General features: G+C 33.5%; 1 protein-coding gene across 1 annotated transcript in view; it reads left to right on the top strand.

Moving 5' to 3' along the window:
* Positions 1 to 522: 522 nt before the first annotated feature.
* The window catches only part of LOC141451356 (organic cation transporter protein), a 50,116-nt gene continuing 25,173 nt past the window's right edge, over positions 523 to 25,465 (top strand). The window contains exon 1 of the mRNA XM_074122663.1: positions 523 to 1,017. Coding sequence (XP_073978764.1) covers positions 710 to 1,017 — 308 coding nt within the window. The 5' untranslated portion in view covers positions 523 to 709. The remainder of the gene's footprint in view (positions 1,018 to 25,465) is intronic.

Genomic DNA, 25,465 nt, shown 5'->3' with positions numbered 1-25,465 from the left:
TTCTTTTCTTTGAATGAATCAATTAGTCTCAAAAAACAAAAAAATAAATTAAATAGTATTCTAAAATAGAAAAAAATCTATTTAGATCCATTGTACTTCTAGTTGACTGCTTGTAAACTTATGGTCGGATCTAATGGTAGGAGCATCACCAAATATCAAATTTGAAGGTTCTTGCATTTTTTATTTTTCAAGTTATGGACGAACAGACACATTATGAAAACAAATTTGCTAAAATAAAACTTAATTAATGTACTTAATAGAGCTCCAAACAAATACTTCCGGTGTAAGATCATAGCCTAATGTCGGCACACGTTCATTTTAAGAACTTCCGCTTATAAGGGACAAGAAAAATTACAAATTATATTTGTGTACTTACAAAAAATGTTGGAAAAGTAACGATAGATGCTGGGGCACCTAGAACCAACTCATCTATGAGGGATGATAACATGAATGATATTGTGAAGGAAGGGGGACGTAGAGGGGATACTATATAACGGATTGAGTACTACTAACACCGTCTCAGTCACGCTGTAGCACGGGCCGCAGTTCGTTAACTGAACAGAACGTAACCGTCGCCGAGTGAAAGTCAACAGAAGTCGCGTCGTCTCGCTGCTGAGAGTTCACCAGCGTTTTGAATTCGAGATATTTTTTTTTGTAAATTTATTAATTTTCCTTTAAAATAAAAAAGAAAGAAAAGAGCTCCCCAAAAATGATTCACGAAAATAAAACCCCTAGGCCCTCTTTGGACGCGAATTTTAATTTACAAAATTCAATTAGAGAAGAGAAAAGAATTGATAATGGAAAAATGGAGCCGATAATGGATGAAATGGATTTTGATGATTTATTACCGCATATTGGTGAATTTGGATTATATCAGAAAATTTTGTTTCTAATGATGATACCGTATCTATTCTCTGTAGCTTTTGTTTATTTTGGACAAATTTTTATTATTTTGGTGCCGGAAGATCATTGGTGTAAAGTTCCTGAATTAGAATCGTTACCATTAGAGCAACAGAAGTAAGTTTTTTATTATTATATTTATCTATTTGAATACATTATCGCAGCTTACTTTCTCCATAATGATGTGGAATGTAATCTAAGGTAAATTAGTAACTAATGAGCCCTTCTCATTCTATACTTTCCCTTTTCTTCGGCATAAATGAGTAATTTTTATATACTTTTTTTTTCTTTTTTTTTTCTGGCATTGGCTTTTCACCATACAGCCAACTTCAAAGCTTATTCCTTCCCAGGATATTTGATCTTAACTATGTAACTTCCTATCCACAAGTAAATTTGTTAATCAAATCTTCAACAGGTTTCAGGGCGTAGACATTATTAGAAAAGATGATGTCCTCGTATCTAAATGGCGCACTCAAATTTTTGTACAGCGAGATGAACAGCTCATCTCTTTCTTTCTTATAAAGTGGGCATTCCATGACGACATGTTTGAAATCTTCCTCCTCCTTACACTTTTCGCACAACGGAGTAGCTCGTTTACCGATTCGATGTAGGTACGACCCACAGACCGCATCGTTCGCTCTCAATCTGCTAATTGTAGTAACCAATGTTTTGTTCATGCCAAGACCTTTAAACCAAGGTCTTTTAGGCAGTTGGTTCACCATACGCTTGTAAAATTGACCCTTCATACTACTGTAGTCTGTTTGCCACATTTGTAATGCGGTTTTGGTTATTCTCCCTCTTACATCCGACATTGGAACTTTGTAATCTTCAAATCCTCCATTTTCAGTGGCATCTTTAGCGAGTGTATCCACTACTTCATTCCCTTTAACACCGCTATGTCCTCTTACCCAAAGAAAGTGAACGTAAACGCTCTCCTCTTTAAGAAGTGCTATACGCTCTACTATTTCCGCAATAATATGATTCATCTTACAAAGTCCGTGCGAGTTAGTTAATCTATGCAGTGCACTCAAGCTATCACTTAGAATTAGAAACTTTTTCTCTGTCAAGGAGCACATATACTTCAGTGACATCAGTATAGCGACTAATTCTGCTGTATAAATAGATGCCTCTTCACACAACTTAGTGGTCATAAAACGGTTGCGGTACGGATCATACACAGCACTCCCGACTTTGTTACCAATTTTCGATCCGTCTGTGTATAAACAGTATGCGTTTGGATACTGATTAGATATGTAATCTGTCAGCGCCGACTCCCTCATTCCTTCAGGTATTTTGTTCAGTTCCAATTTTTATAGACACTTTATAAATACACATTTTTTTAGCCCCATGAAAACGGAAAAGTAGTTTTCGCGAATTGGTCAATGCCTTTGGTAAACGTATAACTATTATTTCAGACAGTCTTATAATCAAAATTTGGTATTTCGTCGAAACTACACCCAGTTGCATTATCGTAACTGACCAAGGTCTCTTAGGGCACAATTATTGCTAGTTCAAAACCTTTACTTTGAAACCCATCTACCCAAAAACTCCCATCAAGCGTACCCCTTAAAACAGTTTACTCCCGCCAATTAAAGTGAACGCCCAAACAAGACAGATTCCCCTAGTATAAACCTCTTTCAACCTCCTTCTTGCCCAATTTAAATTAAACTTAGCCACACAAACTAACGAAATGTCTACAAACTACAAGTTACACTGGGGGCGACCCAGTGTTTTTGCTTAGTATTCGTGTAGATATTCACTGAGGAAACATTCATTCGCACATAACTAAACTAACCAACAGCTTCTTCGTTATACCACCAAATGGGCTAGTCTACACTTTATAGAAGACTGAATCTGAGACTTTTGTCTAGATCTACGAAGAATTGTCATTCACGCTTAATTGATATAATTTAAGTAATTTTACTGCATTAATATACTTTTTAGAATTTATTAGATGTCCTCAAAACCCTTATGCTGGCCATTTTCATTCATAAGAATTTTTCAGTTAGAATAATAAAATGAGCTCAATATCGTTATGACTATTGATTAAAAGGCCACTTTGAACTCTAATCCATTTATTTGCATCACTAATCCAGAATAATTCCTTCCAAAACGAGGAGTCCAACCTCTTTAAAGTTTGCTAGATGAAGAAGATAGTATTTTTTTTTAATGATTTAAGGCGCGTCAACATCTAAGGTTATTGGCGCCCAGAGCTTTTTTCAGTGCACTGCCGGCCTCCGGACAGTGTTGTCTGTAAGAAGCTCCTAGGAAGAGAAAATTTAAGGATCAGCAGCTGGATTCGAACCCGGGACCTCCGCGTGGGAATCCAGTACGCTAATCGCATAGCTAATCCCTTCTCTTCAAGATAGTATATTTAGCATAATTTTGATGGTATTCCCATTATATTGTGTTTGATGGTTCAAACTCGTTTTATGGTACTAATAATTGGCAGTCTACTTGTCTAGGTGAACATTTTATTTTTTTTTTGAATAACAAAATTGAAGTAAAAGATGGGAGTGGAGATATTTGATACTCTGTTTACGAAACTAATGCATCAATATGTACATTGCAGGGCCATTATTAATAACTTTACCTCTATTATTATTATTGGTACTTTAGGTAATTGCTTAGTTAAAAAATAAAGATTGTCTACTACTGCTAGTTTTATATTTTTAATAACAGCAAAAGTTCTCCTTATTAGTAATTACTGTTTCGGCAGTCTACTGTTATTAGTCAGTGCTAATTATATTAAAACATGAAATCATTTGAATTCCTAACGATTTAATCGTATCTAGTTCTGAGCAGTCGCTGTCTCAAGTGAATGAGTTCCCCACAAGTGTTCCACTTACTCGAGTGACCAAATTGTCAATTTCTTTCCTCGATTTACCCCCTTAATTTTGACACAGTTGCAAACCTTGAATTTCGTCTAACCAATTTTTACTATTCATATAATGAAATTTTGATTGGTTACTTGTTATTTATTTAAGAAATCAAAAAGAGAATATTTTTTCTTTACTTTTTATTTTTACAATTTTCACAGTTTTACAATCGTTGGAACTTGTTTTGGATCTGTGCTCCAAAATTTTTATAATTTTTGGTTCCGGTCACTAATACATACAAGTATTTTGTAAGGATCAAAAAATGATTTGCTAAAATTAAATGGGTTAAAGAAAATTAGGTGAACAGAAGCGTGGATTTTCCGAACGGACTTCAATTTTCTCGTGCTGATTTGTTTAGCAATTACTAAGATCGTTTTTTCAAGAAAAATTGTTGAATAGCAGTTCGCAGTAAGAAAGCGGTGTTTCCTTCTAAATATTATTTCAGTGAATTTGAATGCTGTTACCATTTGTATTTTAGTACTTTTAAATTAGGGATTCAAATTGGCGAGAAATCGGTCCAAATAAAAACAACATCTCGTCTTTTTGCCATTTGGAAAATTCCTCGCTAATTTGAATCCTTAATACCATATAATATTTTTACGGTTACTAAAAGTTACGATAAGTACTTTTAAAATCATATTCATCATAAAACGAAATAAACAGGAAACGAATTCCCCCCCCAAAAATAGACTTCTTTTATCTGTTTAACGTTTATTTGCAACTGTACACTATGTACATTTGCAAAAGTGTATGTGCAGAACATATAATACAAGTTGGTTCATCAAGCTAGCACAGCGCTTCGTTTTAAATGACGTGGGTGGATTCTGAGTATGGGAATGTGTTGATAATGATTGGACACGATGGGGTTCAAATGATCCTCTAGATTGAGGTGTACATTTGGGAAACTAATTTGGATTACCAAGTCGTAGTTTTTAGTATTTAAGCAGACAGCATACTCCTTCTATTTTAGATAACTAACAGACTGGTTTCATCAATGAAAATTAGAAGTTGATAGTACAGAAGACGAAGGCCAAAATTATTATCCTCTGTAGAAAGCATACAAATGGAATTTTCAAAATTTACTACCGTGTAGTAAAAAAATCAAGACTAAGAACGAAATTCTAAAATATCCTGGGTTTAGAAATCGGCAAATTATTTGCCTGCATACCACTCTAAACAAAGAAATTAATGTAAACCTACCAATCTCATCCTCTGACTAACATCAGTGCTCAAGACTCCGCTACAAAGCCTTTTATGATTAAATCCCCTGTACGGATATGAGAGCTAATAAGACTTTTATGAACAACAATCTGAAACAAAGTATCACCTTGTAAGTACCATGTTCATACAAAACGAACCAATATTACAGTGATCAAGGCAGCATATTTCTCTACTTATCCTACAAACTAATGAAGCTGGACAGAATCACCAACTGTACCAATCACAGAGCGTACTATTAACATCTGGAGCCTTTTTTTTTCAGTCAATTATCGATCGTCAGTCAGTGTTCTCTCGTTATAGAAAGTATATTCTATCACTGGATAGTGATATTTGTAAGATAGATGTAACTTTAGTTGTAATTTCTTTTAGAATTACCACCGTTCAAATAAAGATCTATATCTTCTACTTCTTCTGTAGGTTTGAACAAAATAACTTGACCGGAACTGAGAATACCTTAAACGGTTTCCATTTTAGCTTCCTAGCACGTCTACTCAGATCAAGATCTCTCTGTTTTGATAGAAATTCTTTTAATGCTAGGAGCGAAGTAATATTTAGAACAAAATTCTAAATAATTTGATCATTGCTAACTTTTATCTAATTAACTCCAAGGTTTTTGTAAAAAAAAAGATCCACTTCTTCGCGCACTTTAAAAAATTCCGCGATAGCTGAAGTAGCAGTGTTGCCATCCTCACCCAATTCCTAATCCACTTATGTGTTTATTTCCGTTCAGTTCATTTTCTGACAGATTTTACTTGATAATTGTTTTTTACTATCAAATTTGTAATATTTATTATCAGCTAATTTTAATCTTAAGTACATACTTCAATCTGTGATATGAGTGAATTCGGATTTTTTTAAGTGTTCCATCTGTAATTATTTTTAGAAACAGTGACAAATGATACAGTCACCTCAAAACCTAGTGATAATTTTCATAATTTATCTTTAATTACAAATTAGGCTTTTAATTAATATCGTTATTTTTTTTTTAGATATCTAAGACTAACTCTACATTAATAATAAAATTATTATTTTTTTGAAACTTTTCACCAATTTCCCTAAAACTTGTTAAAAAACACCCACTCTTCATGTTTGATTGACGTAAGGCCACCTATTAGCCTCTATCTATTACAGTTTACTATCCTAAAACACGTATAATAGTAATTAAAAAAGCCAAATTCTCTGATAAAATTTCCAATTTGAGGGAAACTAGAGTGTCGTGTTTATGGGAAATTTCAAAGTTTAAACAATTTTATTAACAGATGTGAAACTATATATTCTTCACTAGTTTTCACTTCATAATTTTAACCTTTGAAATAGCTGGATACAAATGTTTGAATTTTGTTACGTTACTTCTTAGATTTTCGATGACTCTGTCCATGGATTTCATAACACATGTGTAATATAAAGCTAAACCAGTTGGGTAAAACAATTGACGTAAAGCCCAATTGACGTAAATTTTTTTAAAAAAAGGTTGTTTGTTTAAAAAGTTAAATGTTAACTAATTAAACAAAAAAAAAACAACAAATAAATAAGTAAATAGATAATCAACAATTTATGGAATAATTGATGCGGGAAACACTCAACAAACTGCTTCAAGCTGATTCATGGCCTTCTTAATATGTGCTTCCAGTGCCATTGCAATAATCTATTACCAAATCACATGCACACAAAACAAATATTACATAAAATATAGTAACTTAATTAATGTAGCTATAATTATTTTCTTTAAATATTGCTTCATCGTAGATTAATCTCACTTACACATTAACTGGGATTACGAATTTTAATTAAATATATTTCTTTCTTTTGTTACTTTTAAACAGTAAGTAAAGTAAAGTAATTGCCTATTTTTTCAGGCGGGGCTTTACATCCAACTACCAATTAGGTGTCGTGGACGGAGGCGACTAGCAGCAAACATACTTTACTATAAATTTCTTTTATTAACCATTAAATAAAATCCAAGGCCTAAGACCGGGGAATCGAACCCAGTACCACAATACATATTAGCTTCTCAGGTCTCGCCTCTAAACGCTCGGCTACCGTGGCGCCTGTAAACAGGGAGTTACAATCATTTAGGTGTAGGTACAATTTTCATCGAATTAAATCTTTTGAGGTTCCCTGATTTCGGAACAAAAAAAGGTGATTTTGAAAAATTGGTCCGAGTGGGTCTTTCTGGCTCGTAAAATGTTCATATCTTATTTTGATGCTTGATTCTAGTGAAATCGGACGTGATATGGAGGTTAGGGTTCCACTTAAGTTGAAAGGGAAATTTCGTTCTTAATCCTAACAAAGAGTAATCGTAATATTAATTATCGATAAAGAAAAATAATAAAAAACATTTAAGGCGCCGTGATAGCCCCAAGTGGTTAGAGACTAGACCCGCAATGCTAAGATGTATTGTTGGTTTAGTAGGTTCGATTCTCCCGGTCTCTCAAGGCCTTGGATTTTATTTAATGGTTAATATGAGAATTTTGTAGTAAAGTATGTTTGCTAATCACCTCCGTCCGCGACACCTAATCGGTAGTTGGACGTAAAGCCCGCATGAATAAAATAAAAATATTTTAATGGTTTTATAGGAAATTTATGTAATACAAGACTCAATTTATTTTAAATTTAATTAAGAGATTTCAAAAGCGGACCAAAAATGCAATGTCCTTGTAATAAATTCAATAGTATTGCTAAAGCGTGCAGATTTTTTATTTAGGTTTTCCCCTGGAATACAGTCTTTATCGAATTTGTAAAAATCGATTTATTGTGTGCTTGGATAACAAAATATGTCAAAAGAAAAAAAAAAGGAAGCTAAATCTTTATACTTTGATTCGATCCCTCTTGAAAACACAATAACTTATCGATCAAAATTCTTTAACCGAAATTTTATCGAATCATTTTATCGATTAGAAGTTTCCACTTTTTTTTCATATTTTCTCGAAAATAACTCGATAGATCTTCATTAAACTAGGAACCAAAATTAATACTCATTGTAATTGGCAACTTTTGTTTGAAATATTTGTTCTGGAAAATGTTGATTAAGAAGAATTTGAGATGAGAGTAGGGATTGTACGAAACTGCTGTTGGAGAGGCTGAGTATTACATCAATTCACTTTTAACTCAAATCATCTAAGTTCAATACATGTGTGCAAGGTTGGTTAGCATAACCTTTACTGATGAATTTATTATATAGAAATATTTACTTATTATACGCTGCAATATTTCTATGTCTAATAATGAATTATATCGATCTCTTTTTTTATTATAATTTCCTGTTATATTAATAAAATATAACAATTATGATTAATGAGGGACATTGGTTATCCTCATCAGAAGATTATAATGTTAACGTCAACGTTTTAAACATTATCCAACCAACCGAAACGTCTTTGCCAACTCTTGTGGCTGTCACTAGCTGTACTAGTAATATTTTATAATTTTTACAGAGATTAATGCCAAATATTTATTATTTAGAAATTTGGCCAAGATGTTAGGCAATTAATTTATCGTTGTTTGATCAATCACATCTGTCATCTCGTCCCGTTGTTTCATGTTTGTTTCACCAGAGGCACAGCATCAGAGGTACAGCACTAAAATGCTAAGTATAGAAGGAAATAAAACAAATTTTCTAGCCCCAAAAAAGATCATTATAATAATTATTTAATAGGGGCTGCTGTATTGCACCGCTTAAATTCAAAGCCATATCTACTTGATTCACTTAACGGCAATTTAAGTGAACCTTTCTTGAAATGATGAACTTAATTTTGTTACCAAACTCAATAAAAACTTCTAATTTAGAGTACAACTCAAAATCGAGAGGTGCATCGTATATTATCATTATTTTTTTTTTTGATGATTTAAGGCGCGTCAACAACTAAGGTTATTGGCGCCCGGAACTTTTTTCAGTGCACTGGCGGCCTCCGGACAGTGTTCTCTCGTTACAGACAACACTGTCCATCACCGGAGAGTGAGCTGTAAGAAGCTCCTAGGAAGAGAAAATCTAAGGTTCAGCAGCTGGATTCGAACCCGGGACCTCCGCGTGGGAGTCCAGTATGCTAACCTCATAGCTATTCCGTTCCCTGATATTATTATTATTATTACCATCTTTTGTTATTATATTGTTTATCCAAGATATTTATTTGGTATTTTCATGGCTTTTTCGTTGTTTAAATAACCAAGGGATATTTGAAGTTAGGCCTTTTTCTTTGTTATAATAATAATATATGTATATATAACATAATAATAATTTGATATAATTAACGACTGCATTCGCCTGCAGTTGCCTTCACAAAAATTTGGTCAATCGGCCGCTAGTGGGTATTAACCTTTATTGGGGCCACTCATTTAGTTAACCTCGTTTTTACCTAATAGATTTTTCACGTGACATTGATTATTATGAATTATAGAATTCTTATTACAAATGTAACAGCTATATCGATCTTGGGAAGTGTTAGTTAAGTTTTTCTTATATATATATACATATATTTTCACTGAAATATTAACATCGTGACACTATTTCAGTATTGTAATCAGGTTGACTGAAATAACCAAGGACTATTTGCAGTTAGGCCATTTTATTTTGTTATAATATGAGTAATAATTAAGAATGTCAGTGGGTTAAACGTTTGAGAGGCGAAAATACTTCCGCAATTACCATACTTAAATTTTCTTAACACTAACAATTAGCGATAAAATTTAGTACACTTAAATACTTAAATGTTCTCTTGAAAAGTGCTATTTTTGAAAAATTGGCTAAATCTTCAGAAATCTGTTCAGTAAGGTGGTCAGCTAATTTTTTTTCCAGATATTTTGGAATTTTGGTACATTTTGAGTCCTTATCATTATTTAATAGGTTTAAGTTATGTACTACCCTAAAGTAGAATTTTAAATGCTAGTACCTTTTAAAGTTAAAAAATATTAATATCACCCCTCCTGCCTAAAAATGCCCTTAATTAAATTGTCCGTAGAAAATGTTTCACAATAAAAGTTGAAGATTAACAGTCGCCACGGTAGCTGAGCGGTTAGAGGCGAGACCTGTAAAGCTAATATGTATTGTGGTACTGGGTTCGATTCCCCGGTCTTAGGCCTTGGATTTTATTTAATGGTTAATATGAGAAATTTAATAGTAAAGTATGTTCGCTAATCGCCTCCGTCCACGACACCTAATTTGTTGGTTGGACGTAAAGCCGGCCTGAAAAACTAGGCATTACTACTTTACTTTAGTTTTTATACAAAGATTAAAGTTTATATTTTAGGAGCCATTTTGGGTAAAATTTAAAAAAACTGCATAATTCTTTCAGTAAACTGACGCTTCCCGTAGTCGGTTTTTGGCTAAAAGCTAATTGTCGTGTCTTTTGGACGCACCTATACTAGAAATTGAACTTTTCCGCCGTTTTTTCGTTTTTTTGAGTTATGCGGACCAAAAAATTACCTAGATAAATTTTAAAAAAATATATAAATTTCTAACAAAAATAACCTTTTTTGGGGAGGGGATTCAGTAAACTTCAAAACGGATATTTTGCGACGAAATTTTGACATAGAAAATTTAAAAATGATCTCGGGTCGTATAGTTAGTTCCGGTTACCTAGTGTATTAATCGAAGTTTCACATATTTTTTGTTTGTTCACGTGCCTAGATTTTAATTTCATTAATTTCTATTTCTACGCAATTTAGTCCATATTTTGCATACGCCCCTCCATGAAAATATGGTTGTACTATAACCACCTTACACTGTGGCATTAAGAGTTCATAGCTGCTACATTTCCTCTTGGCAATGGGCGTGGTTTAGAAAAGTTTAATTATCTTTGTAATTATTTTTAATTACTTTAAACATTACGCTAAGGCAAATCAAATAAGGAAAGTGACAGATATACCCATGAAATCTTAACCTTAGGCAAACGTCCAATTTTATGTTTTCTAAATTACAGACACATTATAACCTGCAATCTAATTACCTGTTTGGTAATTTTATTTATACTTTCTAAAGTTATTGATCAATTACAGCTGAACAGTTACATATGATTCACATTCAATTATACTGTAATTATATACAATTACACAGCCTTTAAAGCAAAATATTTACCGCTAGTAGAAGAAGCTACTTTCAAATATTTCATCAACTATCAGGAAATCAATAACATTAATACCAAGTATTAAGTATAAGATTCTTTTTCTTGCTTCTATTTCCTCGGAGGTAGAATCTGCGGAGTTCCCATCATTCTGTTAAAAATAACGACCACTGCTTGTTCTCATGTTTCCACTCAGCATCCAAAAATTCGAGCTTTTTCCGAATTATTCGATCGGTTCAGGCATGAGGCTTTTGAATCGTCAACAACCCTGGATCCATGCTCTGGGTAGTGGTTGAGTTTTTTGCTGACAGCTCTCTTTCTCTCACAAACATAAGTTCTACTCAGAGGATTCTCTTATTGCCGTAAGATGACTCGCAGATGACTAGCCAAATGTTTACCTACTTATTTTCGTTCTAGGATAACCAGCACAAAATTTGAATAAAAATTGTAGGTAGACTAATCGCGTTTCAGGCCTTTCAGTTGTCCTCTTTCAGTTTTCCCCTTTCAGTTGTCCCCTTTCAGTTGTCGGCTGTTTCAGTCATCTATGCGAATCCTTTCCAAAAAGAAAAAAATAGTCTTAAAATTCTTACATCTAGGCAAAACTTTATTGCCTCGTCCGTACTCCGTATTTATGATGTCATGAAGGATAATGTTTAAAAAAAGACATGAGTATTTGTATGTCAAATTTGTTGAATTTCTTTCTGCAATTATGGAAGAGTACGATAGACAAAGTGTCAAGGATAAATATAAGTATTGTTTATATCACAATTATTAAAGTATTAGTGAAGAAAAAACCAGCGAGTCTTTATATATTAAGATATTTTATATGGACAAAATGAAGATGGCTTACCCAAGGTAACGCTGCGGGTGCTTCTTTGTTAAACAAATCTCTAGCAACCTAATTTGGTATTGGATTAGAGTAGTGTACTTGGCCTTGATCCTGGAGGAACACTATTGCCGTCTGTCCTTCATAACCGAAATTTCTTCCATCAAGGACTAATTCTAGCTCGATTAACCGTGCGGTTTATCATTCCGTAACGTTGAGTGAAATTCAAACTTAAAGCTCAGTACCAAGTTAATAAAAGATCTGCTTAGGAATACCATAATTTAAAAAACCATGAATTCTAGCAAAGTATTGAATAGAGCGATGCGGATTCAAACACTAGAACCATTCCAAAATTATCTGAAGATTTCATATGTAATTTGAAAATGATTACGTGCGCTTTTATATGACGTCAGTTGTTAGTTTTCTAACATTGCGTTGCCTAGCAACCCCATCTTTTTATCTTCTCCTTCAATTGCCTTAAAAATTTATTTCAGTTCATTTTCAGATCTGCTAATTATATCTAGACTGTCTTAGTTAATATTTATATTTAATATAAATATTATTATCCAATTCTAACCGGACTCATTTTCTTATTAATTTTTACCAAAAGTAATTAATTTCTCTTTTTATTAATTAAAAAAAATATATATTAAGAAGGCCAGTTAATATTTAATGAAAGCTTTTTAGTAAAAACAGTTGAATTTATTTTGACATTCAAATGTTTAATTTATTTTTGCTAAAATTAAATAAAAATAATGTCAGAAAACCTGATGGTATACAATAAATGGAATATTACATCACAATGTGGATGGCATCGGTTTGACCCTGGCACACACTTACCTGGCTGGAGATTCGTCGTTGAAGTGGGGGCAAAGAGCTCTTCTTGTTATATATATAATGAAGGGAATTCTTTAAAATAAAAATAAGTCGTGTTTTAAGTGCTAGTTTAATTATTATGGACTTTTTAGATACATTATCCTCGGCAATGGCCAGTTCCATTAAACATTGTTTTCTTAAGTCTTTAATATAATAATTGGAAACTGTTAAACTAATAATCAAGTAGCTTACCGATATATTTATGACTTGGGTGATAAAAAAATTAAGATATTGCTAACATTTGTTTGTTTGGGAAGGGATTAACTTAGTGGTTAGCGAATTGGATTCCTACGCGTAGATCTCAGTTTTCAATTCAGCTGCTTTAGATTTTCTCTCCCTGGGAGAGCTTCTTACAGCAGCTAGCTATCAGGTGATGGACGGTGTGGTCTGTAATGAAAGAACCCTGTACTGGGCGGCCAGCACTGCAATAGAGAAAGCTCTGGGCGCCAATGACTTCTGACGGTGAAGCGCCATAAATAACATCTTTCTGTCACTTATAATTTTAAAATTCAGCTGGATTTTTTGTTTCTTATTTTTTTAAATCACTTTTCAAGAGAAAATCTTATGTTAACAACACTTAAATTTAAGAATTTGTCCAAAAATACTGTTTTTTGTGTGTGTGTTATGTTCAATGCACACTATATATACAAATGCACACACACCCTCGCACAGTTGACCTAAAAATGCAAGGAGTTATTTTTTTGGTAGAGGGAAAATTTAGTTTTTTGCAAATTTGACGCGCCGATCCAAATACCGGACATAAATAAGAAAATAAGAAAATAAGAAAAACCGATGGAGAGAGTTTTCAATTGTTAATGGGAAATTTAAATAAGTAATAAAAGGTGGGTCGCTTTCACTGTGCGCTCTATTAATTTAAAAACAAAACTCTTATTTAAAAATTAAAATGTAGAGTTGCAGCAAGTATCAGTATTGCTTTCATTAATTTCTTATTAAAAGCATAAATAACATATTTTACACGTTTTATTAATTCAAATCGCAGAATTTTTGTGAATAACTGGCATAACAGTTACTAACAGTTATTCACAGCCTTCAAATAAATAATTGTTCAATAAACTGGGCTCATTAAACATTTGTATGTCTGTTCTCACTATGGCGTTAATGTTAATATTTTGTTAGTCTTTGTACCTTAAAATTCTGTCTATCAATTGCTTTTGTCTGGATAGAAATCGAAAGCCACCTCGACTCAGACGGTTTATTGTGGTACCTAGTAATTAGGAGGAACATGTCCAGTCACTGGACTCTTAGACAAGACACAGAAGAGCTGGTGAGATGCTTCTGGATATACGTAGTATAAAGGTGTAGGATTTTCCTTCCCTGTAGAGCTGAACGCTGTGCCAAATCTGCTCTTTATATTGCCTCATCTTCTTCCTGATTGAACCTGCACAGGATGTCTTCTGCCCTGACTCATGAAATGCATGTGTTTATCCAGTCCATGATGACCCCTGAAAAAGTCGTTTTTGTTAGATAGAAAGAGAGCGAGTGATCGGGTTGGATAAAGGAGTATTGTGCATTTATTTCAATGTAGTTTATTTAAAATAACCAATTTATAATAAATTATTACAAATTGGTTATTTGTTAATTATTAAACAATTATTTGGAATACAATAAATTTTGCTCAATCCTGAATACGTATTACAAGTTAAATCCTTGAGGATTTTATAAAACAATAATAAATAATCAATTTCTTCAGACAAAATTATACCTATTCACGTGCATACCATTAATCTATAAATTTAGGTCACATCCGGTATAATTAGTTATAATCATACAGATAATATGCTCATTAAAGAGGAGAGAAACCCACTGTGGATTAGCCAAATCTCTCAGAGTGGCTACTAGGGATTTCGTCCAGGTAAAAACACTTCTATTGGCCAGCGTTTTAGTCATACATACTCTGTTCTTTATTTTGTATTTTTATTTTTTTTGAAATGTAAGAAAATTGTTATGAGACTACATCACTACCGGAAGAAGGCATTTACCTTTTAGCTTACTCTATAACCTTGAGTAACGGAAATTCTCCTGAACGTTTTGTAGTTTATTTCTTTGACCTCAACAGATTGATAATGGTTATTTAACAGATATAGCAAAGTATTTATTATCTACATGTTATATATAATAAATGAATTATATATTATATAATATAATTGATAAGTATAATTCAAGGTAAGTTGCGGGTAGAGTTGTAAGTAGGGAGTCCTCGCTTCGATATCTTCTGAAAATTCGATTATTACTTTATTTTTCTTATAATACACTGATCGATATCGATAGTTATTGTATATATTTTGGCGCAATTTAAAAGGATGATCTTCTAGGACATACATGCTTTCCCTGAACGTCTCCTTCTAGATATTCCATAGATAACACCTTAAATTGAGTCATTTAAAAGGTTGTTCTGTGGAGAGGAGTGCTCCTCTTCTAACTTGGTCCACTCAGACATCAGGGACAGTCATTCTCTGATGCTAGAGACACACTACTCAACCAAATATGTCCCTCTTCTACTGCTGGAACAACCAGAAAAAACGGGGTAAGCCTAAAGAATGGAAGGGAGCCGGCATCACTCTATGGTGCTTAAATACCTCTCTCCTTCCAAGAGAGAGCGAATGAGTTAGTGATAGAGAGGGAGATCTCCTCCACTATCTACTAACGGTGCAGGCTTGATAAGGCCCTCTCAAATCCCGCGTTACCTAAGAAAGACTACTTACTCCGCGGAGACGTCTGTACCTTAAAGATTCCGTTCTAGATAGAGTCACCACTGTGCAATTTATCTTCCGTTACTGGTTGCATGTCATCTAGGACTTGGCTGAGCTAGGATTTGCTTATTTTATACATTACTCACACTGCAAGACTATTATTATGAGGTTTGATTGAGATTCTTTCTGTCAAGTTGAGTGAGAATGAATGTACGCCTTTCTGAACGAGGGTGTATAGTAGTGGGAAGATTGTTTGGGATCTGATCGGCGATCCCCTTCAACTTGTCTCTTATTCATGTGCCGGGTCATTTGGGGATTAATGGGGACCACCAGTGCGGTGATGCAGTTCGTGCGGCTCTCAGAGACTGGATCTGGAGAGAGAGAGCATGAAAAGAACTGGGTGATGTGTCCTGGGGTTAAACACGTCGAGTGTCATGTCCTAGCTGTGTAAACAAATAACCTAAGAGACTCTGAGCTTGGGAAGAAATCAGATTACTCTGATCACAGGCCTATTCAAGGGGTACGGTAGGTTCAGGAAGCATCTGTATAAGGTGGGGAAACGTTGAGCAGATTGTGTCAGGAAGAGGAGGAATCGGTCTCTCACTTTTGTGATTGTGTTGCAATAGAGAGGTTGTGCTATGAAACCTTTGGATCTTTGAGACCAAAGGAGATAGTAGCGCAAAAAGAACTAGTAGGGAAAGTCCTCAACCTCTTCAGTAGGGGAGGTTTCGTCTACTAAATCCAAAGAAGAGGGCACAATAACCTTCTTGTGGCTGCGGTGCCGATGGACATAAGTCGCTTTCTATTTCTATTTTTCCTTTATTCATCCAAGTTTCAGCAGTATGTCTTTCCTCCTGCTATTCGCGTCTACAGATTGCTAATTCGTTATTATTCTAAACCTTTACTCATTGTGTACCCAACTACATAGATTGTAAAGTTATTAAAATAAATGGAAAAAAGTAAAAAATGTAAATAATAATAAATTCTGTTAGATAAATTAGAGCAGGCAAGGTGGCGCTAACCATAGGTCTACATGAAGGTAGGTTCGGGGATTATTGCGTGCTGGTTATGAGCGTTACAAAACACTTTCATACATCTAGTTCAGGGACATACCGTTATAACCTACCTTACACCTGCCATACTACTCGGAAATATCTCGTCTATCTTAGTTTTCATTATTATTTAGTTAATTGGGCTCCTCTATAATTATTCCATTAGCTAGCATAAACTTACCAAAAAGGACACATATTTTTGGTAAGTAGAGAGATGATGTAAACATCAATTGACTAATTTCTCTGATTTAGTCCATTGAAGCCCGCATTTTTTTTTTTTTTGTATTTTTTTGAATTTAAAAAAACTTGTTGCTTAGTGGGAATCTTTGCGATATCATTTAGCACTGCCATCTTAATCACTTTTTATAAAGAACACCTATCGATAGAAGTTACAAGGTACAATACAAAACGATGTTAGTAAATCTCGTTTTCTACTGTAACCTTGGATACTTCCATCATTTTATCAAAACTAAAATGATCGATACATTCTCTTTCAATAATTCCCCTTCGCTTTTTACGTGTTTCTAATTAAGTTAATTAAAGTAAATAATTTGTTGCATATCTTCTGTTTGCTTATCTATCCATAAACATTCAATTCTAATTATTACTAATTAGAATTTAAATGCTCCATTTATGATTACGAGGCGGCTCTTTCATTTCTATTCTTATTTTTAATGATAGAATTTAAAAAGTGTTAAAAATAATTACAATGGATACGTGATACAGTTTGTATAATGTTTGATTTAATACAAATTTCAGTTGATATACTCGTGTATCTCTTACTGTAACTATAGTATTCATAATTGTATTCCAATTTACAACACCACGTTTGTTTAATTAAATTGTTAATTACAAAGAATCCAGTGTGACCACTCACCAGACTTTCTCTTTTGTAATTAAATTTTCTCGAAAGAAATGTCTCCAACATCATTCCATGTTTTTAGTAAAATGATACTTTCGTTCAAATAATTTCCTTTAGATTTAGAGCTTTGGTGGTAACTTATTTAAGAGTTATTAAATTGGGCTTTGGTAGTAATGTCCAAACCATTAAGCCTCTTGCCTTTTTTGAGCACTTAGACAAACTTTTCGGGAAAATGTAACGAAAGAACCCACCTGCTACAGAATTTCAGGTGGAATTATTGCAACGATTTACATTAGAGCACTGAGTTAATCAAAATGGCTTCTAAAATAAATGATTTAATATTTAATGACCAAAAAAATAAAATTTGTCGTTTAATGGTGTTAATCTTTATTATTTGGGAAATTTACTATAAATATTAAAAAAGCTGCGACTGAACCAAGTGCTTTGACACTTTGTCACTTAAGATATTTCAAAAAGTGGAGTTATTCTATTTGTGAAGTGTTACTAATCTAATGTGCTAGGTTACTAAGTGCTAGGTTACTAATGTGCTAGGTTACTAATTTGCTAGGTTACTAATGTGCTAGGTTACTAATGTGCTAGGTTACTAATGTGCTAGGTTACTAATTTGCTAGGTTACTAATGTGCTAGGTTACTAATAATGTGCTAGGTTTAAAAAAAAAAAATCTTAGAAACCGCTTTTGAGGAAAAAAAATAAAATTGAAATTCATTCAGTTAAATTGCATTTCCGGTAGGTCCGACAGTGGTACCTAAATCTAACTTGAACTTCCGGGATTTTTTGTTTTCCTTTTTGGACTAAGTGGATGGATATTTCTGGTAAAATATGAAATCGAAAATTTGAAACGAATGCCATACTTTCTCTTTTTCAAATTGAAACTGCAGTAAAATTTATTATTTACTCTAAGTTTTGAAGAAAATAAGAGAAAATGTATCGAGCCTAAAATCCTGAAAAATCTGTTAGATATCCTTTCGGCAACCATTAGGGTATCTCAACCTAATAGAAACAACTTAGACACCGCTCACATTTTAGTAGCTGTGTGGAACTAGCTGAACGAACTACACTTGAGTTAATGGGGATCCTTCAACGAACAACCTCGAGGACAACACAAATTCTCCTACTGTACTTTCTAACTGTTCAGTCAGTTTTGTGGAAACCACAAGAAGATCTTACAGGTTAGGGATGTGATCTTTATAGCTAGATAAACGTATGCGTGTAATTTAAAGATTGCTTCAAATTATTTATCACAATTTGAAGAGAAACGTGATCAATTTCAGTGCCCATTAAAGCCCTTAATTCTGACACAATTTGTTGCTTTCTTTTGAAAAATTTTTTAGAGTTTCTCCGTTGCCATGAATATTCTTGCTTCGTAAGCATTGACAAGCGGCCAGGTTGGGAATGTTATGTTTTCTTTTTAATAAAGAGTACTTAAATGTTGTTGGTAACTGTAATGACAGTTCACTGTCTTTTGATGAACAATTTAGAGAACAATAACGAGAGAATACTGTCCGGAAGTTGGCAATAAAGTGTAAAAGTCTTCAGGCGCTAAAGGCCCTTAAGTTTTGACGCGTTTTAAATTAATAATAAAAAAGAAGCTTCTTATTTGCTTATTTTAAACCAAAGAAATTTACTAAAGAATTTATAAGTTTTTTACAAAACAATATCTATTTTAAAATAGGAGATAATATTAATCTAACATAGAAGAACAATAAAAAAATAAATAAATAAAATACAGTTATCTATTGTAATAGATCAAGATAAATAAAAAGAAAAAAAAATTTTTAGTAAATGAAAGTGTAATTAAAATTCACGGTTTAATGGCCAAGCAAAGGACACTTGTTGTAGTTGGCATTGGATTGTTGGTGAAGTCACCCCAGTTTATAGCTCCCAGTTGGCCACACTCACCGGATATCGTACAAGTCTATCTGCTGCGTATATCTGGCACCGCCATCACGCTGTAATACTCGGCAGATATAATCTTCTTTATTTTCTACCCAAAATAAATCATTATAATAAATTTATTAGCTACCAAAAATTTAAATTTTTTTAAATTAAATAACAGATTAAAAAAAGAAATCTGGAGCAAAACATTATGGTAACTTTCACTTATTGCAATTATCCTTTTTTTTTCGAATTATCAGCAAACTGGAATTTTTAATAAGATTTATGTGTTCAATATAACCTAATATAGCTTGCGGTTTTATGGTCACTGTTGGTAGGTTAACTCTCCACTTCCGTCTTCTTCCATTCAGAAATCCATTCTGTAAAGGCGCATTTCCTGTTAACCAATTTTTCGTCAAAAAAAATGGCTAACAAAAAAAAAACACGTTAAATGGCACTGGAACTAGCATTTCTTGAACAACTTAAAATTTAAATTCCAGCACACATAGGATGAATCCTAAAAAATGTTCCAAATAAAATTATAAGTGCATCTGAAGGGTTGTGCATTCAACAGGGGGGACAGGTTTATTGATAAACGTTACTCATTTTATTGAAACTTTTGAGATGATGAAAAAAAGGAAAATGCAGTTATAAGATCATTTTCTTTGGAGCTGTACCACCTGAAGGAGTGGACCAGTAAAAGCCACTCTTTCTGGAACCAAACAACGTGCAATGAGTCGACTAAGAATGAGGCTAGAATTAGAATTAGAAAAGGGACGGAAACTGTACCCTACGGCACCTCAGCCACAAGAGGCTTATTGGGCCGTACCTTCAGGATCTAGTAGACGAAACCTCCCCTACTAGGGATGTTAAGGATTTTCCCTACTGGTTCTTATTGCGCTACTATCTCCTTTCGTCTTATAGTTCCAAAGATTTCATAGCGTAAAGAATGGGACTTAGAACTAAGTGTTTGCGGAGTTCGTGGTTAAATTTCTCAGCATTTTCTAGGCAGAAATTCTCGTCTTAGGGAGTGATATCCTTTTTGACAACTCTTCCAGATCTTCCATTAATGCGCTGCTGAGCCTTTTTTGGCATCAACTCAAATGATTTGAATAGACAAAATAAAATCTTAACTCTATATGTCTGGGCTTCGAACATTTTGTCGAGAAATGCCTGACTACTTGGACATAGCAAGGCGTTATGTCACTTCCTAAGGAGGAGTCAGAAACCTTTGACTGAGTTAGGAGAATAATCTTAGTAAAATGAGCTTCGAGAGGTTGATGATTGCAGAGCCATAGTCTGGACCTTGTTTCCAGAAATTGAGAATAGGCGAAAAGATCCCTCTAAATAATTATTAAAATCGGGAAATACGCCTCAGTCCGAGTAAAAAAAAATAAGGCTTCGCCAACAGGCACGTATCATTATGAGTTATGAGTTTACTCTAAGCAGAAGCTAAGCCTGGAATCTGATTGTATCTGCCAGGTTCCTTCCTAACATGGAGAAGTCTCTTCTAACTTGTGGCGGCGATGCTATCATTCAAGAATAGCTTAAGACACCAAGGAAGTTACCAGTGGTTGGAAGAGGACATACTCACTGTAGAACCCTCCTAGATTCTGAAACTCCTTATAACAGTTTATTTTGATTCCAATAATATTAAAGAGAAGATAACGTGAAAAGTGTTATTATTCTGAGTGGGTAGAAAAACATTTTTGAAGAATTTTATCTACAGATATTTGTAATTCAAATTTAATTAAATTTAGGAAATAGTTTTCAAGTGATTATAGTCATTTAAAATAATATATATTAATTGAATTAAATATATTTAAAAAAAAATGAAAAGTGGTTAAAATATACGTAAAAAAATGATATCATTTTATATAATCAATATAATCATCATTACGGTGCAACCATGAAACAAATTTTCATCATAATGGAGTCATCACCGATTACAAAAAAATAAATATATTTGAGTTTTTCAAATTGCAATTATCTCTAATAGTAATAAATAAGATTGAATTATTGCCAACATAAAGTGCACTGCTATTTTTCAGACTACTAAAGTAGCTGAAATAAAAAGTTTACTATTCCAAACAAATTAACCAAGGTACTATTTTCTCTAGGAGCCCCAAACCTTTTCGACCGAAGGCTTACCTTCGTAACTGTATTCTTTGCGAGAATAAGATTCGCCGAGTTTAGAACTTATTCTTTCACGGAGTTGAGCAAGCACCTCACGGTAGTAATGTTGATTAATCATAATCGATATTTTCATCGGTTTTGGTTGTGGAAAGGCGACCCGGGCGGTCATCATCTCTGACGACTTCTCGGCCATCTTGGAAACGCTTGAACCACTCAAAAACTAGCGCACGTGATTATTCATCGCCATAAACTTCTTTTAATAAAAGATAAGTTTCAGTAGCGGTTTTACCAAGTTTCAAGTGAAATTTCAAGACAATTCGTTGCTCTACTACATGTGTAGTAGTATCATGATTTCGGCAAAACGAAACTAACACCTCTTACACAAACGACGTTTCCGGTCAGACAGATTTCTTTACAAACACGTGAGACGCTGCAATCGAAAGAGAAGGCTTTACGCTGCACTGCATAGTTCTGTAGCAGCATCAGTCTCGTTATTTAATAGCCACACCTCATATATAGATGCAGGAGTCTGGATCGGCACACAGCCGTTCATGAGGAAGTGAATAAATAGTTCTCTTTGTAGGTTGAACGCTTGTAGGTAGAAGACAAAAAAAACATTTTCTTTTTACCAAAAATATTTTTGGTAGGCTTTGCCTTGAAGCCTACCAGGAAGCCACTTGTTGAAATAAAGTTGTTAAACCTATCATTACGTATGTTGTTCCCTTATGGTTTAATTAATATCTGCATTACCTTACCTGCACTTTACCTGAATTTCTTGACATTTTTGTTATCTTTCGTTTACATTTATATAAAAACATGTGTATATGTAAATATAGATATTAAGAAGCAGCTGTAAACACCTGCGAATTTTAAATTTTTCAAGGTCGTAGATCAACCTTGGTGTTATATATATATATATTTCGTATATGGATATATCCTCATTTAGCCATAATGTACCGTGTAACCGATTGAACTGACCAATTAACTAACGATATGACTAGCATCTGAGATACCGCGTAGTTCAGAGGCGAAACCCGCAATACTAATATGTATGTGGTATTGCGGGTTGGATTCCCAGTACACAGAGATAACATAAAATAAGATAGGCGATACAGCAATTCAAAATTTGAAGGAAATACAAAACTCGCAAACTTTATTGCCTTACAACTCCATCAAAAATTTAGATAGAAAGCTGTAATTATGCCAAATTGTAAAGGTAAACGAGTGTTATAATTGTGCATCTCCTTCAAAAACTGAGATAGAAAGCTGCAATTATGCACATATGTAAAGGTAAACGAGTGCAATAATTATACTTGTTTTTGCAGGGATAACATTAATTACACAGGAAATACCGCAATTCGAAATATGTAGGAAATGCAAAGCTCTCATAATACCTCATATCTTTACCATAAATACAGGTACATAGTAAGCTGGAATTTTGCACAATTGTAAAGTAATCGAGTACTATGATTGTACTTATTTTCGCTGGGATTATTTTATTTAATGGTTAATAAAAAAGGAGATTATTGTAAAGTATGTTTGCTAGTCGCCTCCTCTACGTCACCTGGACGTAAAGCCCGCCGGAACAAATATTCAAAAATGGCGTTAAAAACACTCACACAAACAAACACTTTCTTTTACTGTAATAATTGCATACTTATGCACTCTTGTGCGTAAATACTAGTGAATGACTCGAGGAAAAGAAATCGTGAGGTTTCTGGTGTCCTAATGGCCTTGGAGGGTGTTGGAGGAGGTCTTGGATGGAGGGATCAACTATTTTTGAGGAACACTGTACGAGTATATTGGATCCGTAGAAAATAGGAGCATTAACGATTGTCCTATGATTTTTGGATGGAAGAGGTTGTAATCTGTATTCAATAGGATGAAAAAAATAATTGCCATTTCAGTCGTGATACATTTATTCTGCCGAGCTTTCGACCTAGGGACTAGGTCATCTTCAGGGCTAGTTTACAAAGTAATATTTTACATTACAGGGTTGGTGTGTCTTCTGTCTTGCCGGTTCATGGACTTCTGTCTTGTCTGGGTCTTTGAAACTAGCCCTGAAGATGACCTAGTCCCTAGGTCGAAAGCTCGGCAGAATAAATGTATCACGCCTGAAATGGCAATTATTTTTTCATCCTATTGAAACTATGAATCAGTCACCAAAAAGAATGAACAACAAGTAATCTGTATTGTTTAAGCAGAGACTGAATTTGTTTTCAAATAGACGTTTTCAGTAGAAGATAACTTGAATTCTCATCTCTTGTTATGGTTCCAATCCAGTTTTTACCCCTTTTGAAAAACCAACCTTTGAAATTGAACATCACTGTGCGTTCAGATGTCCTTCATAACTAGATGGTGAAGCATTTCTACCATAAATTAAGTCAGGTATAACTAATTGTACCTGGTTATTTATACTGTCAACTCGGTTACACTTTTAAAGTTGAACCTGTATCCTTGAACTAATTTTTTCTTTAAACAGATTACGAACAAAACTGAATGATCGTAATGAAAGCAATTTGCACATCTAGTCCAATCGTTGCATAAAAATTAATCGAAAAATTAAGCTTGCTAGGAACTTCAAGAATGCATTACATAAATCAGTACCGTTTAATCACAGTTAATGCTAATTTTGTGCATCTTGATAACAAAATTTATTATTAACATTTTCAAAACATGTTAATATTTTAAAAAAATAAGACAACACAATCCAATAACCAGTTGGTCTGCAAATGGTTGGTTAACTTGTGCTGCTACTTCTATCTAGCGGATGAAGTTGGAAACATTTTAGAACTTTCACCATGTACATTTATCTGAAAGATTTTTTTTTCGATTTAAATTTTAAAATCTCTACACTTTATACTTTTTATAAGCAAAGACTACTTATTTTTTTATGGACAGGTTTAGACTTAAAAAGAATTAGAACTAAGATTACGAAATAAATTAATGAAGACATAGTTTGATCTACTATGTGAAAACCAATTTGGAATGTCACTTTGTGTCCCTGACAATACTCGTTTATCACGACGTTTTTGTTCTTAAAAAGAACAAAATTAGATGTCCTACATACTTTTTTTTTTTTAAATCGAATAACTGAGTTTCACTATTTTTTAAATGACAGGAGATAATTATGAATTTAAGAAGATAAACAGATGGATAAAAGGTCAGAAAATCAGGAAATTTGGTGGTTCTTTAGTATTTCCTACAGAAAGTTTAACAGAGTTCATATTGTATTCTTCAAAGTTCAATTAAAACTCGCCCTCGTAATATTTTGATCTTGACATTCATAAGTACAATAAATAGAGGATTATCTAGCTTATCTAGTCTTTTTGTATGCTTTATTCTCTAATGCAAGATTTATTTTGTGCATGCCCAATTAAAACATAAGTTCTCACATCCAGCTAGGTTGTTTTTCTATTTATTCTATGTGTGAATCTATCAGTCTTTTTTGGAAAAACTTAATAGTGTTACAAGCATTGCTGGTTTTAGATGTAAAATTATTTACAATTTAATACTTAATGTGAAAATAAAAGGTTTCTTTAAGTCGTTGTTACGAATTTTCTTGTTTTTAATTCTATTTGAGACTATACCGCTTCCTTTTTTTTCTTTCTATTTGCCTTCGTTTCTGATTATCAGCTAATTCTCCATTTAGAGCTCACGAACATTCTAGAGAATGCTCTTCATCCACAAGATTTACTTGTTTCCAAATACATTTTCTTGCTCAATAAAACTTCATTTTAAAAAACAGTGTAAGGTTTTACTTTTTAATTGTTATTTGATTGTTTATCTTGCTTAAGAGGAGTTCTTGACTACATCTTTTCATATTATTTTTTTAAATTTAAGATTTCGCCATCAACAGTCCTATCTTATCCTTTCTTTTTGAGTACAAAACCGACGAAACCCATCACTAGTATTACTTCCTACCGACCAATCTGCTTACTACCACTTCTTTCCAAAATCCTCGAAAAGCTACTTCTTAAAAGACTTTATCCTCTAGTGTCAGAACAAAATATGATTCCGGATCATCAATTCGGATTTCGGAGACATCA

The sequence above is a fragment of the Rhodnius prolixus genome, unplaced genomic scaffold (assembly GCF_049639745.1).
Source record: "Rhodnius prolixus isolate KJV_2025 unplaced genomic scaffold, Rpr scaffold_8, whole genome shotgun sequence".
Lineage (NCBI taxonomy): Eukaryota > Metazoa > Arthropoda > Insecta > Hemiptera > Reduviidae > Rhodnius > Rhodnius prolixus.
The sequence above is the reverse complement of the archived record's forward strand: the minus strand, read 5'-3'. Positions and strand labels throughout refer to the sequence as shown.